Source organism: Jaculus jaculus, chromosome 1 (genome assembly GCF_020740685.1).
Source record: "Jaculus jaculus isolate mJacJac1 chromosome 1, mJacJac1.mat.Y.cur, whole genome shotgun sequence".
Lineage (NCBI taxonomy): Eukaryota > Metazoa > Chordata > Mammalia > Rodentia > Dipodidae > Jaculus > Jaculus jaculus.
Genome location: NC_059102.1, coordinates 89,254,572 through 89,269,873, shown reverse-complemented (window position 1 = coordinate 89,269,873; position 15,302 = coordinate 89,254,572). Strand labels below are relative to the sequence as shown.

The window sequence follows — 15,302 nt, the reverse complement described above, 5'->3', positions numbered from 1 at the left end:
ATTCAGTTAAAAAGAGAATCAGCTTTTGATGAATGAAGTAACATTCACTTAAATCAAATCCAAGCAGGTTATATCATACTTATACCAACCCTGGATATATAATGAGTTCTTTTACATTACTTCTATAATTAACTCCAGAAATTAACAAAAGAAAACCTATCTTAACACCTCTACAATAAAATATTTAAATTTTAAACAGTTGAATATTTTAGTGAATTTAAGTCAGGGAAAAGAATCAGTGTCATCTATGTACATGTTTATCCTTTATTGATTATTTCACAAAAAATCCTATATTCTCTCATTTGGTTGGCTGTTTTATTTTTTCTTTTTGGGTGAGTGGGAAGAACTAAAAGAAAGAAGGGGAAGTAGCTAAAAAGAATAGAGGTGTATACACTTAAAGGGAAAACTCAATCTTTAACTTTCGACCTTACAATGTGTAGGTCTTCAAAAAAGTGTCCACAATTTTAGATTTTAATTTTATGGGGCCAACAATTTTAAGTATCACAAAGCTACAAGCACATGAAGTCATTCACTATCCTCAGCTCACAAGACAGAGCCTAATACTCAGCATATATCCAACAAATTATTATTAAATTGATGCCAGGGTTAAGTGTCCAGCCCCATAAGCCCCCGAATGTAACAAACAAATAGCAAGTGGAGCTACAATTTTGTATCATACCCCTTATGCATATGTCTCTTTCAGCTCTACCATCCACCAACATTTTCTACCTGACTTCAGATGCATTGTTTCATTAAACCACACATCTTCCTTTTCATGTGTGTCAGCCACTCTTCTCTTATTTGCTGTCTGTTAAGTTTCAATAAGTTATACAGCATAAATTTCTGTTCATCAATCAACAAAAATATTTTTTAGGTAAATGTCATGAAAAATAGCACATAAAAAAGTAAAATAATTCAAAAAGATAGCTATGTTTCTAAGGATATAATATACTGTTTTTTTTTAAATTCTTGTTGAAATTAACAGTGGGTTCAAAAGTTTGTTTCACAAGTTCCCACAAGTGGAGAGAAAGAATGTGGATGTAATTTCACTGGAAGAGTACAAGAATCTTGAGTCTTGTGAGTAAGCCAACTACTGCTGGTACACAACAAGTAACCTCAGACAACAAAGAGGAAACCTTAGATTTTTACATTTCACAAGGTTGTACTTGGCAGGGACTTCAGGAACGTTTGAAAATGCACTTATGAAAAGAAGTCTCAGTTTCACATCACTGCTACCACCTACAAAACAGGAACACAGTACTCACCTAGCTGCATCCTTAGCCTCTGGTGACTTATTTGTCATATGACTACTTTCTCCACATTTAACCTTTGTATATGGAAACAACCCAACTGAAGAAAGTAATAAGAAAAATACATGGTGCAGTTCTGAAGCAGTGATTCTCCATAAGGAGATGGAGATAGAAGAAGCTGGAGGTGCAGAGTGGGGAAGATTCATACTGTTAGCCCTTATACTACTTCATTATAACCCATTGGACAATCCATTGAAGTAAGCTTTAGACTTTGGCGAATAGGACATCATATTCCAGAAAGAAATTCAGATAGACCAAAAACTAATAATATGACTACAAAAGAATAAGCTTTAGGGTTCCTTTAGAGTTCGCCAGTCTGGTGGCAAAAGGCCCAACACATACAGAAGCCCTAACTTATCACTGTTTACACAGGAAGGTATAAAGAACTATTTATGGCTGTTTATGGGTCAAAGGTATAGAAGAGACAGATTAAGGAAGTTGCTAACAGCTGACTTAGTATAGATCTTAATAGAGTATAAACTCTATACAAACAGAATTAGAAACTGAATGTAACCCTAAAGCCATAAAAAGTAAACATGTCAATATTTATTTAAAGAAGTAGAGAATAAAAAGTCAAGAGTATGTGGGATCAAGCTGGAATGTTTCAGGAATAACAGTTAAAGCAGGGGTACTTTTATGCTGAGATAAATGAGAAATTACTTATTTGAAAAATAACAAAAGCAGCTGAGAAGAAGACTCAGTAGTTAAAGATGCTTGCAAAGCTTACCAACTCAGATTCAACTCCCCAGTGGCCACATAAAGCCAGATGAACAGAGTGGCGCATGTGTCTAGTGTTCGTTTGCAGTGGGAAGAAGCCCTAGCATACTATGTGCACACGTTCTTGCTCTCTCCAATAAATAAAAAATATTTTTGAAAAGGCAAAAAAAAAGGTGCCTCTCCAGATACTGTAGCTAATCTTTTGGTAGGAACTCTCATACCAAATTTACACCACTGTTTTCTTTTAGAAAGCAGTTATACGAATTGGTAGTTACCACAACACAGCTTGAGATCTTATTTGTTTTAATTATATATGTGCTACAAATATAAAATACTGTGGTTAAGTTAAAGTCTTCCCATTTGTAGTCACCATATAAGTTGACCAATCAATCCTTATGAGTCTTCAATGGTATAGAAAATCCTGTTGCATTTAGAAATTGCCTTTAAAAGACCTTATGTGCAGTTTCTTTTATACTGTGGTTCCAATTCAACTCAGTTAATATAAGTTTGCCAGGTTCCTACTGACATATAATCTCTGTAGAAACTAAATGCAGAAGAAAAAGTCAAACATAGGTTAATGCCTGAGTATTCCAAGAAATACACACTAAATCTTTATATTTGATCTCCAGGACAGTTTCTGAGAAACAGTATTACATAAAACTTCATGTAATACAATGTCTCTATTATGTTCTGAAGGCATTCAATAAACATGGGGATGTATTTCAACTAGTAGTGGCAGATCAGGAGCACCCGATCAGGAGTCCTTTTAACATGGTCTAATAACACAGAGCTAGTTACATGTGGTGGATAGGAGAAAATACGGTGTTTATTTTAAGTAATTGCCAACCCATGGCCAAGGACCTGGTGCTATCCCAGAGTGCAGTAACAACTGTAACCACCGTAATGCATGTATTTAAAGACCTAGGATAATACCATACTGTGTAATGGCACTTCCTTCATCCAGTTCTCTATGTTGACCTACATGTCATTTCCCACTACACTAATAAACAGCAAGATTCCCCCCTACTACCACTGCCGCCAAGGGTATTGTTGCTTACCATAGATAAAAGACCTTTGGCAGCACATGTGGTAGAATGTAGTAACCTGTGTAGGCTATACTTGTATTTGAAGATGTTTATTCAGTGGTACAGGTCTCTCAGACCAAGCATAATTCCAATTACCTTATAATCACTTCCTTTACACAACAGCTATCTTCCATGTGTTTCAAAGAAATCTAAGCCCATTAACTGTGAAACCCAACAACTCTGCAGTCCTATGGCTTAAACAAATAAAGAATACAAATCATATCGCATGGATAATATATCTAGAGTTACACATACATTCATCAGTCATAAAACCAAGATAAATGAAGAAATGCCTACCTTTTCGGGAAGGTGAAGAATGGTGTGTTCTCCAGCACTGAACTGGGACAGAGATTTATATGCAGCATTTGCTACAAGTGGGTCCTAAATAAGGCAAACAAACAAAAAGCAAAATACATTAAACACCAGATGTGGAGGAGGTAAGAACATCTTCCCTAACCAGCCACAAGGTCCTCAAGTTATGCTTGAGATATGGGATTCAAATCTTACTTAAACCAAAAGGCTATCTACTAGCAGCTTTAGAAGAAAAGTCATAGTTCTCATTTCAAAAGAAATATTGATGAGTGGGGGAAATATGAAGATAGAACAATTGGGAAGAAAATACCAACATCAAGTATTTTTCTGGACAACCTGTCCCAAATAGAAGTAGAAAATAGCATTAGGCAGGGGTGAGAAATAGTAAATTTTTATCACAATTTGGACGTTAAAAATAAAGTAACTCGGGCTGGAGAAATGGCTTAGCGGTTAAGCGCTTGCCTGTGAAGCCTAAGGACCCCGGTTCGAGGCTAGGTTCCCCAGGTCCCACGTTAGCCAGATGCACAAGGGGGCGCATGCGTCTGGAGTTCGTTTGCAGAGGCTAGAAGCCCTGGCGCGCCCATTTAAAAAAAATAAAAATAAAAAATAAAGTAACTCAAGAAGGATAGAACGCTTAGCTGTTAAAGTGCTTACCTGCAAAGCCTAAGGACCTAGGTTCAATTCTTCAGTACACATGTAAGCCAGATGCACAAGGTGGTGCAGGTGTCTGGAGTTTGTTTGCAGGGGCTAAAGGTCCTAGCACACCAATTCTCATTTCCTCTCCCTCTCATAATAAATAAAATATTTTTTATAATCTTGGAAAATGTTAATAAAAATTGAGAAAAAATATTAAAAATAAGAAAGTAAATTACTCAGATCCCTGTTAGTTACCATGGTTAGTGGAAGGAGTGTGAGGTTTAGTCTGATCAGCCTGTGCTTCAAGTATAGTTCTCCTTTCTAAGTAAAGAGCAAATCAGCTTTTGGGCAACTCAGGTCATTCACCCATGAATCAGCAACATCACCAGTTCTTCATGCTCCTTCATTGGAAATGGCACCAAAAACCTTTTCTAGACATTGTGTTTATTCATTTGGTGTGCTTGTCATATGAAGGCCACAGCAGGAGAGGGGCAGGACCACATAAAGATATGAGACAATGCCAGCAAACCTTCACATTAGTCACATTAAAAACATGAAGCAGTCGGGCATGGTGGCGCACGCCTTTAATCCCAGCACTCAGGAGGCAGAGGTATGAGGATCACTGTTAGTTTGAGGTCACCCTGAGACTACACAGTGAATTCCAGGACAGCCTGGGCTAGAGTGAGACCCTACCTCGAAAAACAAACAAAAAAACCCATGAAGCATATTTTATGATGAAAATATATTAAAGAGCATACAATGAGAATATGTTCTAGAACTAAATCAATAATCACACTTTTTAAACTCAAGAAGCCATCACTTCAAGAACTGCATTTTTATCCTATCAGTCTTATTTTACAGTGCTTTCCCCACTTTGTTCCAGTGCAGATTGATGCCCCCTGTGAAAATACCTTGTTTTGAGTGTGAGTCCAGAGAAAACTGAGGACTTGAACTTTAAAATTCTGAAAAACCAAGAAATACAAGGAGAAAATATGACAAACTTAAATTAAAAATAATCTTAAGTACCAAATAATGGAAATGAAAGTATTTTTAAATTATATGATTATCAACTGGTTATCTGCATATATTTATCACTCATAAAATGAAAATACTCAGAAATTATCCATCTAAACACATGGATGATTTCAACACATTGAAGTGCTAAGATAATCTAAGTCTAGAAACATAACCATTTCTTACTGTCTTTTTAAGTCCTAAATACAAATATCACTCTTTCATGTCACTATTATTACTACTGTTACCCAGTAGTCACATGGCATATGGCACATTTTAGCATCTGGTATGATTAATATCCTACTGGACTCTCTATTTCTTGGGGCAGTCTTTTTCATTTCAAAAACTTTGACCACAGAACCCAGAACAGCTCCTTTAAAGTGACAATTATTTAATAAATAATCAACCATAGAAACCATTTTTCTGCTAATATACCATATCCCTTTACTTTAGCCAGATAGTGCGTATTACTCTTCTGAATCATATATGGCTCCTCATTACCTCCTTGGCAGTCCATCATCCAACTCCCAAACTTCAATGGGAAGCAGCATTAGATTGTCATGGTCAAACAAAACCAACTATATATGCTTTCCTTACAGTCTTCCTAACAGTGTTTATTGCTTCCTCCATCCACCACATTCTCATTCATCACTCTCTGAGCTTCTGGAAGACAGGGACTGCCACATCATACAATGAGAAAATATAGACAATGCAACTACAAAGTACTGGGTTCAGACTACAGTTTATATTTAGTAATTACAGCCTAGCACTTAGCAATAAATATTGATTTTTTAAAAGATTTATTTTTATTTTATTTATTTATTAGGGAGAGAGAGGGCATACCAGGACCTCTAGCCACTTCAAACGGAACTCCAGATGTAATGCATCACCTTGTGCGTCTGGCTTATGTGGGACCTGGAGAATCGAACCTGGAGCCTGAGGCTTCGCAGACAAGCGCCGTAATTGCTAAGCCATCTCTCTAGCCCAATATTGATTTTTTAATTGATATGACTCTTAAAACCTCAGTGTCTGATTTTAATAAGAATTCAAGAATAACATCTACTATTATTTATTAGTATTTCTAAAGCATGATGAAATTGTAATAAATTATTCTGAGTCAATGAGTAAAATGTGTCAAGTATTGTGTAAGGCAATAAAAAGAATACACACTACATTCTAGGTTCAATTCTAGTACAAAAGAAAGAAAAAGAAGGAAGGAAGGAAGGAAGGGAGGGAGGGAGGGAGGGAGGGAGGGAGGGAGGGAGGGAGGGAAAAGGGAGGAAGGGAGGGAAAAAGGGAGGAAGGGAGGGAAAAAGGGAGGAAGGGAGGGAAAAAGGGAGGAACGGAGGGAAAAAGGGAGAAAGGGAGGGAAAGAGAAACAGAATGAGGAAAGGGAGGGAGAGAAGAAGGAAGAGAGGGAAGGAAGAAGGAAGTTAGGGAGGGAGACAGGAAGGGAGGGAGGAAGGATGGAAAGAAGGGAAGAAGAAAGGAAGGAAAGAATGGAGGGAAGGAAGGAAGGAAGGTGGGTGAGAGGAAGGGAGGAAGAAAGGAAGTTCTCTGACATTGTTCACCACAAGTTTATCATGGACTCAGTGATTCCACAAGTTTACAGCTTATGGGTAAAATAAATGTATGTGCATATACCTATAGTGTAAAATAGAAATGAAGTTCTTAGAACCATGTAAAGAACTTTGAGATCAATAGATTTCTACTGGAGAAAAATTTCCAAAGGATAGGAATGGCTAGAGGGCCTAGCATGCCTTCTCCTCCCCTCTCCTCTTCTTGAAAAATATATTTTTCAAAAAAGAAATTCTTTTTTCATATAGCTTTTATGAATATAGATAAAAAATAAAAGAAGTCCAGAGAAAGGGAAGAACATGGATAAAAGACAAGAAATAGAAGTTTGTTGGCATGTCAGGAAATAAGTGGTTTTATTTATTGGTGGGCTGGGTAACCATACAGACACAACATGCTGTAGAAGACCTATGCATTTGCTATCAAGAGCTTGGACTTCGCTGCAGACCAACATGGAGCCCTGGAGTGAAAAGGGGTGGTCATGAACTGAGAAAACCTCAGGCTGACTAAGTTCAACCCAGGCTGTTAGCCAAACAACTTCTAAGCAGTTAAAAGATTTAAAAAAAAAAAACAAAAAAACTACCTAAACACACACAGGAAGACAGAAGGCTAGGAGAACAGACTGAAGAGCAGATATCCACATGGAGGGAGGAAAGGAAGGGAGGAAAAGAGAAAGAGGGAAGATAGAATGGGAGAGGGAGTCTGCTTCCGTATTCCTTCACTTCTGCTGATCAGGAAACCGTAGCTAAAGAAACACCCTTGACTAAGAGAGAAATGATGAGCAAATTCAACCTCAGGTAGCCTGCCTTAATCACAAAGAAGCCTGACTATTATGTAATGATAAAAAACCAAAAGAATCTAAAATCTGCAAGAAAAATAAGCTGGGCCAGAGGCAATTCAGAGCTGTGGGTAAAGAAACACAAGAACTTAGCAAAAAAAAAAAAAAAAAAAGATTTCAAAAATGAATCTGTAATGAAATCTCAATAACTCGAAGTACAAGAAATAAAAGGCATGACCTTAGCTCTTGAAGACAGAAAATAAACACAAGACATGTCCTTACCTTATATTTAGATCTTAGCTATGTATTATTAACCCAGAAATATCTCTAACAATGTAAGGCAAGTAGTTATAGACACACACACACACACACACACACACACACACACACACACACACACAGTTTGGGAGCTATATACTTTGGAAGCACAAATTGACTTCCTTCTTAGCATTTTAAAATGAAATCCCATACATAAGAATAAATTCAAAACACCCTGTTCAGTTAAACTGTTCATTCAGAAAATATTTACCAGATGCCTAACATGTGCCATTAATCTCAAATATGATAGATTAGAATTAATCATTGTGTAGCACTTAAAATTACTGGAAGTTTCACCCAGGAATACTGTCAAATCACCTGGTCTAAAATATATAAAGAATGAATATGTAATCATAGAAAATGGTAGTTTATTAAAATCTGTTAGTCATTCAAGCAAGCTGTAAGTTCCCCAAGTATGAGTGAAAACAGGCAGCTGATCTTTGAAGGAAACAGAATACACATGGGGATGAAAAGAAGTTTCACTTGTTAAAGTGGAGGGAGACATAAGTGAAATTCTCCATCCTTAGATTGCTTCACTTGAAGAAGGGACATGAAGAATACATTAAGCAGCACTGTATATACTTTATAGTAAAGAACCTTTCATACATTTCACCTGATTGAAGACAAACATTGAATCATTTGAAAAATTTGGAAAATATATCCAGCCTTTACTAAATTTGTCATTATTTATTGTTTAGCATGTAAAACATTATCAAAATAGGTTTATACTGTTAATCCTATGAATACTTATTTTAGAAACTATTTTTTAAACCTAAAATATTTTAAGTCACAATTCTCATAATAAAAACTTCATCTTTTGTGTAAAATCATTATAAAGACTTAGACATAATCTCCAAAGTAGTTATAACGTTGCATGCCTTTTTTTTTTAAGCTCCAAACACATACCTCATATTCAGCTGTATTGACTGTTAAGGAAGGAACCAGAGAAAAAAGTTCACTCAAGGTCTTCAAAATGAGAGGTCGTGTGTCACAACTCAACTTTGGAGAGAGAGCATTCCAAGTAGATCGAATGCAAACCACCTGTGAAAGGAAATTTAAAAGTCAACCAACACCTTACAAAATTCCAACTCTCATGAAATCATTTGATAAGAGTACTATAAACCAGACCTGACTATACCTGTAATCCCAGATATTCTGGGGATTTAAGCAGGAGGATTGCAAATTCAAGGCCTGGGTGGGCTACAGAGCAAATGAACTCAAGGGTAGCTTGGGCAGCTTAAAAACAATCTTGTCTCAAAATTGAAATTTAAAAAAGAATTGGCTAGAAGGAAAGGAAGGGAAATAAACAGGAGTGCTGGGTGTGTAGTCCAGTGATGGAGACTTGTCTAGCATGCAAGAGGTCCTGAGTTTGATCCCCAGTACCACAAAGAGCGAATAAAAAGGCACTACATTTGGCCCTGAATCAAGGCCGGCAGTTGGCTGAAGCTGTTGGTTTCAAGCAGGAGCCTAAAGAAATGTCTTTCTATAGTCTGTTGGCCATTTCAGATATTTGGAAATGCAATGGTCAATTCATTAGAAAGAATCATCTGGCTGGGTGTGGTCACCCATCTCTGATCCAGCACTTGTAAGGCTAAGGCAGGGATTGAGAGTTTGAGGACAGTCTGGGCTATATACTGAGACCCTGTCTCAGAAAAATAGCCAAAGAAACAGCTGAGTTGTGGGTGATAAGTGTGGGTCAATAAATTAAACTTTAATTTTATTTATTTGCAAGCAGAGAGAGATAGAAGTGAGAGGGAGAGAGAGAGAAGAAAGGAAGGCATGCTAGGGCCGCTAGCTGCTGCAAATAAACTTGAATACATGCTCAAAAAAAAAAAAAAAAGGCACTACATACATTACAAGCAAGCAAGAACAAGGACATTACTAAAACTTAGACCTTAATAGATTAGTGCTTCCAAAAAGAAAGTTTTAAACCACTATACACTGTTGATGATGTAGCCTGCCTCACACAACAGCTTTTCCATTATTTTGTTTGGGTTACCAAATAATACTCTGTCACATTGTTATGGTTTAGTTATAAAGTAAACAACCAAAAGGCCTGGTCGCCACCTTGTGGAGCCCTTGAGAGGTAACTGAAAGATGACAGTGCTATTATAATTGATCCATTTTTGAGTCCAAAGTTGAATGGGCTACATGGAAGCCTAGTAGGCAGAAATGGGTCACTGTGGCCATGCTATTAAGTTTGTTCCTGGCCTCCTCTTCTCTCTCCTTTCCTCTTCTCTTTTGTCCCTTCCTGGCCCCTTCTCTTCCTCTTCTTCTTCCTTCTTTTCTACCCTTCTCCTCTCCCCTCCCCTCCCCTGTCCTGGCTGCCAGATGATGATCAGCTCAGCTCCCCTTTGCCCCCTCTGCCAAATGCTCTGCCTCAAAAATCCCAAAGGAATCAAGCCAGACAGCCATGAACTGAAACCTCTGAAACTATGGGAAAAAATGACTCTGTCCTGCCTTAAGTTGCTATTTCAGACATTACCTCAGAATCATGGAAATCTAACACATCTTTTACTTCCTTTCTCTCTTTCTACCCTAGCTCTTCCTTTATGTATGGCTTCCATATGCTCATATGTATATAAAAACATGCACACTGGCCACACAAGGTAACTCCAACTTTTATAGTGTGCATGTGTATCCCTTCCTGATAATGCAGAAAGGTAAGTTGACGCTACCCCATTTCTAAAGCCAGGCCTGCACAGTTCTAATGGTTTGTCAGCCCTGCGGAAGGCATAACAATGCAGAAATTAGGGGGTTAAAAGAGTCAAGTAATTCCATGCAGTTTACCTTACAAGAAGATGAGAAAATAATTTTTCTCTTAAATAATTTAAAGTTTTTAAAATTACTTCAGATTTTAAGAGGCTGCTAAGTGTTAAATCTAAAACCCAACATAAATGATGTTATGTGACCCAATTTCCTTAAACCTATGTTCAGTTCAGTATCTGATTTTATGGCTACTTAAGTGTCTTTTTTTGGGGGGGGGGCATGGTTTCCAAGATAGGGTCTCACTCTATCCCAGGCTGACCTGGAATTCACTATGTAGTCTCAGGGTGGCCTTGAACTCATGGCGATCCTCTTACCTCTGCCTCCTGAGTGCTGGGATTAAAGGTGTGCGCCACCAGACCCGGCTTAAATGTCTTTCTCTTTTTATTAATTCCTGCTATAACACGTGATTTTTTTTCCCACTGATCTGGATATTTTATTAAAAGTTAAGACATGGGTGGGAAAAGTGCCAACATGGATCAATCAGATAGTTTAACCAGGATTAATCTTTCTAAAATACTCAAGTGTCTTCTGTTAAACTTCAATTGATATATATATGATTTATCTCTATTTACAAACAAAATATTTAGAAAGCCTATGAAATAGTAAGTGAAGAGATGTCAAGGATAAATGAGTAAAATATACTGAAAGCATAGAGATTAAGGAAAGGCCAAAAAGAAGAGAACAGAAACAATCTCTCCCAGAAACCTTGGTTTCAAGGTTTGTTCTCATTTTCTACTTCCCAGAAATAGCAGGAAAAGATATGGTCTTTTCTTGGGATTTCACTGTAACATTTGAATTCAACTAACACTTCCAAAAGAGCAGTAACATAGGCAAGGTGTGCTAGTAGGTACATTTCCACAAAGACATAAATCTGACATTATAAATAATCATGGTTTCAAGTAGTAATTATTATTTTTATTTTTTAAAATTTATTTATTTGAGAGTGACAGACACAGAGAGAAAGACAGATAGAGGGAGAGAGAATGGGCACGCCAGGGCTTCCAGCCTCTGCAAACGAACTCCAGACGCGTGCGCCCCCTTGTGCATCTGGCTAACGTGGGACCTGGGGAACCGAGCCTCGAACCGGGGTCCTTAGGCTTCACAGGCAAGCACTTAACCGCTAAGCCATCTCTCCAGCCCAGTAATTATTATTTTAAACAAGCTATTCTTTAAGAGCTACCAATTCACCACCAAGTACCTCCCATAATAGTACCAGTACTAGGGCAAACAACAATAGAAAGTACCATGAATCTTCAAAGAACTCACCAACTTACTAGTGAGAGAAATGTATGTAAGTCTAAATCATTAGATGGCAAAAGTTATATGATACCAACCATTTGAACATAGAACAATAGTTTAAAGAAGAATCTAGAGCAGAAAGAAATGTCACTGGTTGGGACTAGTGTGTATTGAGAAGTGGGGTAAGTCGAGTAGTGGCCTGAAGAAGGAATGGGCAGAAGCCATGCAGATGCATCAGGAGGATAGGGAACACACAATGTCAACAATCAAATCATTATATATAATTAGTGGGAAACACTGGTAGATCATCAAGGACCAAAGGAATCTGACCAGAATTAAAAGGAAAAGGCACTTGAGATTTTTTTAAAAAGAATTTTTTTATTTATTTGCAAGGGGGAGAAAGACAGAGACAGAGACAAAAATAGACTGAGTACAACAGTACCCCTTGCTACTACTAACAAACTCCAGATGCATGCATGTGCCACCTTGTCCATTTGGCTTTACTTGGGTACTGAAGGAATCAAACCTGGGCCATCAGGCTTTGCAAGCAAGTGTCTTTAACCACTGAGCATCAGTCTAGCACTGACTCACCTCTAGAGATTTCTGAGTTAAGAATATACAAAGTTAAAGTCTTACTCTTTAATTTATTGTACTTGGTAACATTACTATATGAGCCTTGTAAGATTTATGTAATAATTTCATAGTGAAAGTTAATGCAGTGTTCAACTCTCTCTCTCTCCCTCCCTCTCTTCATTTCTATTTCTCACTAGTCCCTAAGATATAAACAGTCTCCAAAGATTTTCCCAAACATTATGCTAAGTAAATTCACTAATTGCCCCTGCTGACTGCTCACTTTAAATGTCACTTCCAACCTATGCTGTTTCAAGACCTAATTTAAGTCCCATTTCCTCAATAAGCCTGTCCCTTAAAATGCAAGTTCTCATTTTCTTTCTTTCTTTCTTCTAACTTTTAACACCTAAAACTCTGTGATACCCAATTAAGCATTTAATTGTGTACTGTATGGTAGTGTTCACTATTTTTGTATATGGAAATTGTCTTCTCAACTAGATATTATGTTATGAAATGACCACTTAACATAATTTTCATTCCCCAGTCACTTAGCATGATAATCAGCGTGCAAGATGATCAGTTTTCATCATGTACTGAAGACATTCACTGTGGCACTGAGGTATGGAAAGAAATCTCAAGAAAAGTTAAAAATGAAAAGAACTCAGGGAGTGAATTTAAAAGTGAGATGCCAGGGATGTGGAGATGACTCAGCAGTTAAAAGTACTTCCTGGCTAATTCTGCTGGTTCAGGTTCAATTTCGCAGTACCCACCTAAGCCAGTTCACAAAGTGGGGCATGTGTCTGGACTTCATCTGCCACAGCAATAAGCTCTGGCATGCCCACTCTCCTCTGTCTCTCCCTTGCTCATTTACTGTCACAAATGAATAGTTATTTTTATTTTTAAAAATAAACAAACAGCTGGGTGTGGTGGCTCACGCCTTTAATCCCAGCCCTCGGGAGGCAGAGGTAGGAGGATCGCCGAGAGTTCGAGGCCACCCTGAGACTACATAGTGAATTCCAGGTCGGCCTGAGCCAGAGTGAGACCCTACCTCGAAAAACCAAAAAAAAAAAAAAAAAAAAAAAAAAAAAAAAAAAATAATAATAATAATAATAAATAAACAAACAAAAGTGAGATGCCTAGTCATCATATAAGGTGAGCAAATAATAGCAGCATTAAAAATAATAAAATAAGTGGAAGGAAGGAAGCTCGAACGATGAGCTTTGGAATTAAGGGTTGAAGTGAGATATTTTGATCTGTGTTCAACTGGAATTGGTACAAAGACCTTAGAGAACAATACCTGGGAAAACCACATTCAGATATGAGGTTTGTCAGCAACAGCTGTCACCTGTCTATTTCTCTATGTCAATACACCAAAGAAAAGTATGCCTCACATCACCAAAAGCATTTCTATGTACTGGGATCAATAAAAACTCTAGCTACTAATTATAGAAGACAAAGGGAGCCTTCCTATCCTTCCATAGGTGAGGAAAAAGGTCACATCCTCCACATACAATCAGGGCTTGGGAAACTTTTTTTTTTAATTCTTTTTAGTCTCTACTTATAAATGGTACTACTGTCTTTGTGATGTACAAGAAAATGAAGAATCCAATCATAAGTCATGGCTTTAAACGTGGAAGATAACCCAAGATTGCCCAGCTGTGAACATGGCAGGAAAGCCTCTGGCAAAGCAGCTTTCTGCGATCCTATGACCTCCTCAGCCTGAGTGTGGTGGCTTGAATGCAAAATGTACCCTTTAACCTCATGTGTTTCTAACTAAGCCTCATACTTAATCCCAAACTGGAGGCATTGTTTGGTTAGTTTATGGTGCCACTGGAGATGAAACTTTGCTGAAGGAGGTTTGTTGCTGGAGATAGGCCTTGGAATTTTTGAGGCCCAGCCACGTTTGCTATACTCAACTCACTCATTCTGCTTCCTTCATCCTGATGTGAAGATGTGATGCTGGCTGTTGACTTTTGTCACACTTTGCCTGCCATAATAAAACTCCTCTAAACCATAAACTGGAAATAAACCCTTTCCTTCCATAAGCTACTTCTGGTTGGGTGTTTTGTCCTCCAGCAACAATACAGTAACTGCTATAAAGTTTAAACCCTGGAATAAAGTACTGCTGGAAAAAGCAGTGAAGCCTTTGAGAGGTGTAGCCTTACTGGAGGAAATGTGTCACTGGGGGTGGGTCCTAGAGTATTATAACCTCAGCCTGCCTGCCACCCTTTTTCTTCTTCTTTCTCCTTCTCCTTCTTCTCCTCCTTACCCCTCCCCCTCTTCCTCCTCCTTCTTCTTCTTCTACGCCGATGTGAAGACGTGATGCCTGATGCCAGCTCTCTACTCCTGCTATGACAAACTTCTTAAATGTCTAAGCCAAAATAAACATTTTCTTTCCATGAACTGCTTCTGGTTGGATATTTTACCCTAGCAATGAAACTTAACTGTGATGCTAGGCTATGTCTGACTAGATCTTAGAGATCTCATCCCAGGACTCCTTGGGATCTGCCACAGCTTTCCTCTGGCATGAGTCTCCTTGAACCTTGCATCTGCTCCTTTGACCTGAAGGACCCATCAGACTGTTGGCTCTTGCTAGTTTATTCTGCTTCTGCTACTCAGTACCATATGGTTAGTCACTTCCAAAAACAGACTGGCTTCTTTGTGTCATTGTTAATTTGCTTTGCTTTTGAAACTGGGTCTTACTATATAGCCCCAACTGGTCTTGAACTTGTGATGATACTCCTGCCTCAGCCTCCCAACTGCTGGGATTAGAGGTGTGAGACACCATCAGCAATATGATGTATCAACACCCAAAATGACTAGAAAAAATTCTAGAGAGTGCACATGCATTGAATAAAAAAAAATAAGAGCCGGGTGTGGTAGTGCACTCCTTTAATCCCAACACTCGGGAGGCAGAGGTAGGAGGATTGCCGTGAGTTTGAGGCCACCCTGAGACTCCACAGTGAATTCCAGGTCAGC

The 15,302-nt window shown here is 38.1% G+C and overlaps 1 protein-coding gene and 1 non-coding gene across 3 annotated transcripts in view; one reads left to right on the top strand and one right to left on the bottom strand.

Moving 5' to 3' along the window:
• Focad (focadhesin) overlaps positions 1–15,302 on the bottom strand; it is a 364,375-nt gene that overhangs the window by 126,536 nt on the left and 222,537 nt on the right. For both annotated transcript variants that reach the window (XM_004658412.2, XM_045146459.1), the window contains 3 exons: positions 8,652–8,786; positions 4,972–5,022; positions 3,410–3,493 (listed from right to left, as the gene is read on the bottom strand). In XM_004658412.2, the coding sequence (XP_004658469.1) occupies positions 3,410–3,493; positions 4,972–5,022; positions 8,652–8,786 (270 nt within the window). The remainder of the gene's footprint in view (positions 1–3,409; positions 3,494–4,971; positions 5,023–8,651; positions 8,787–15,302) is intronic.
• On the top strand, positions 9,158–9,294 carry LOC123457844. The gene has a single exon (XR_006635205.1). It is a non-coding gene; the product is annotated as a small nucleolar RNA SNORA2/SNORA34 family (small nucleolar RNA).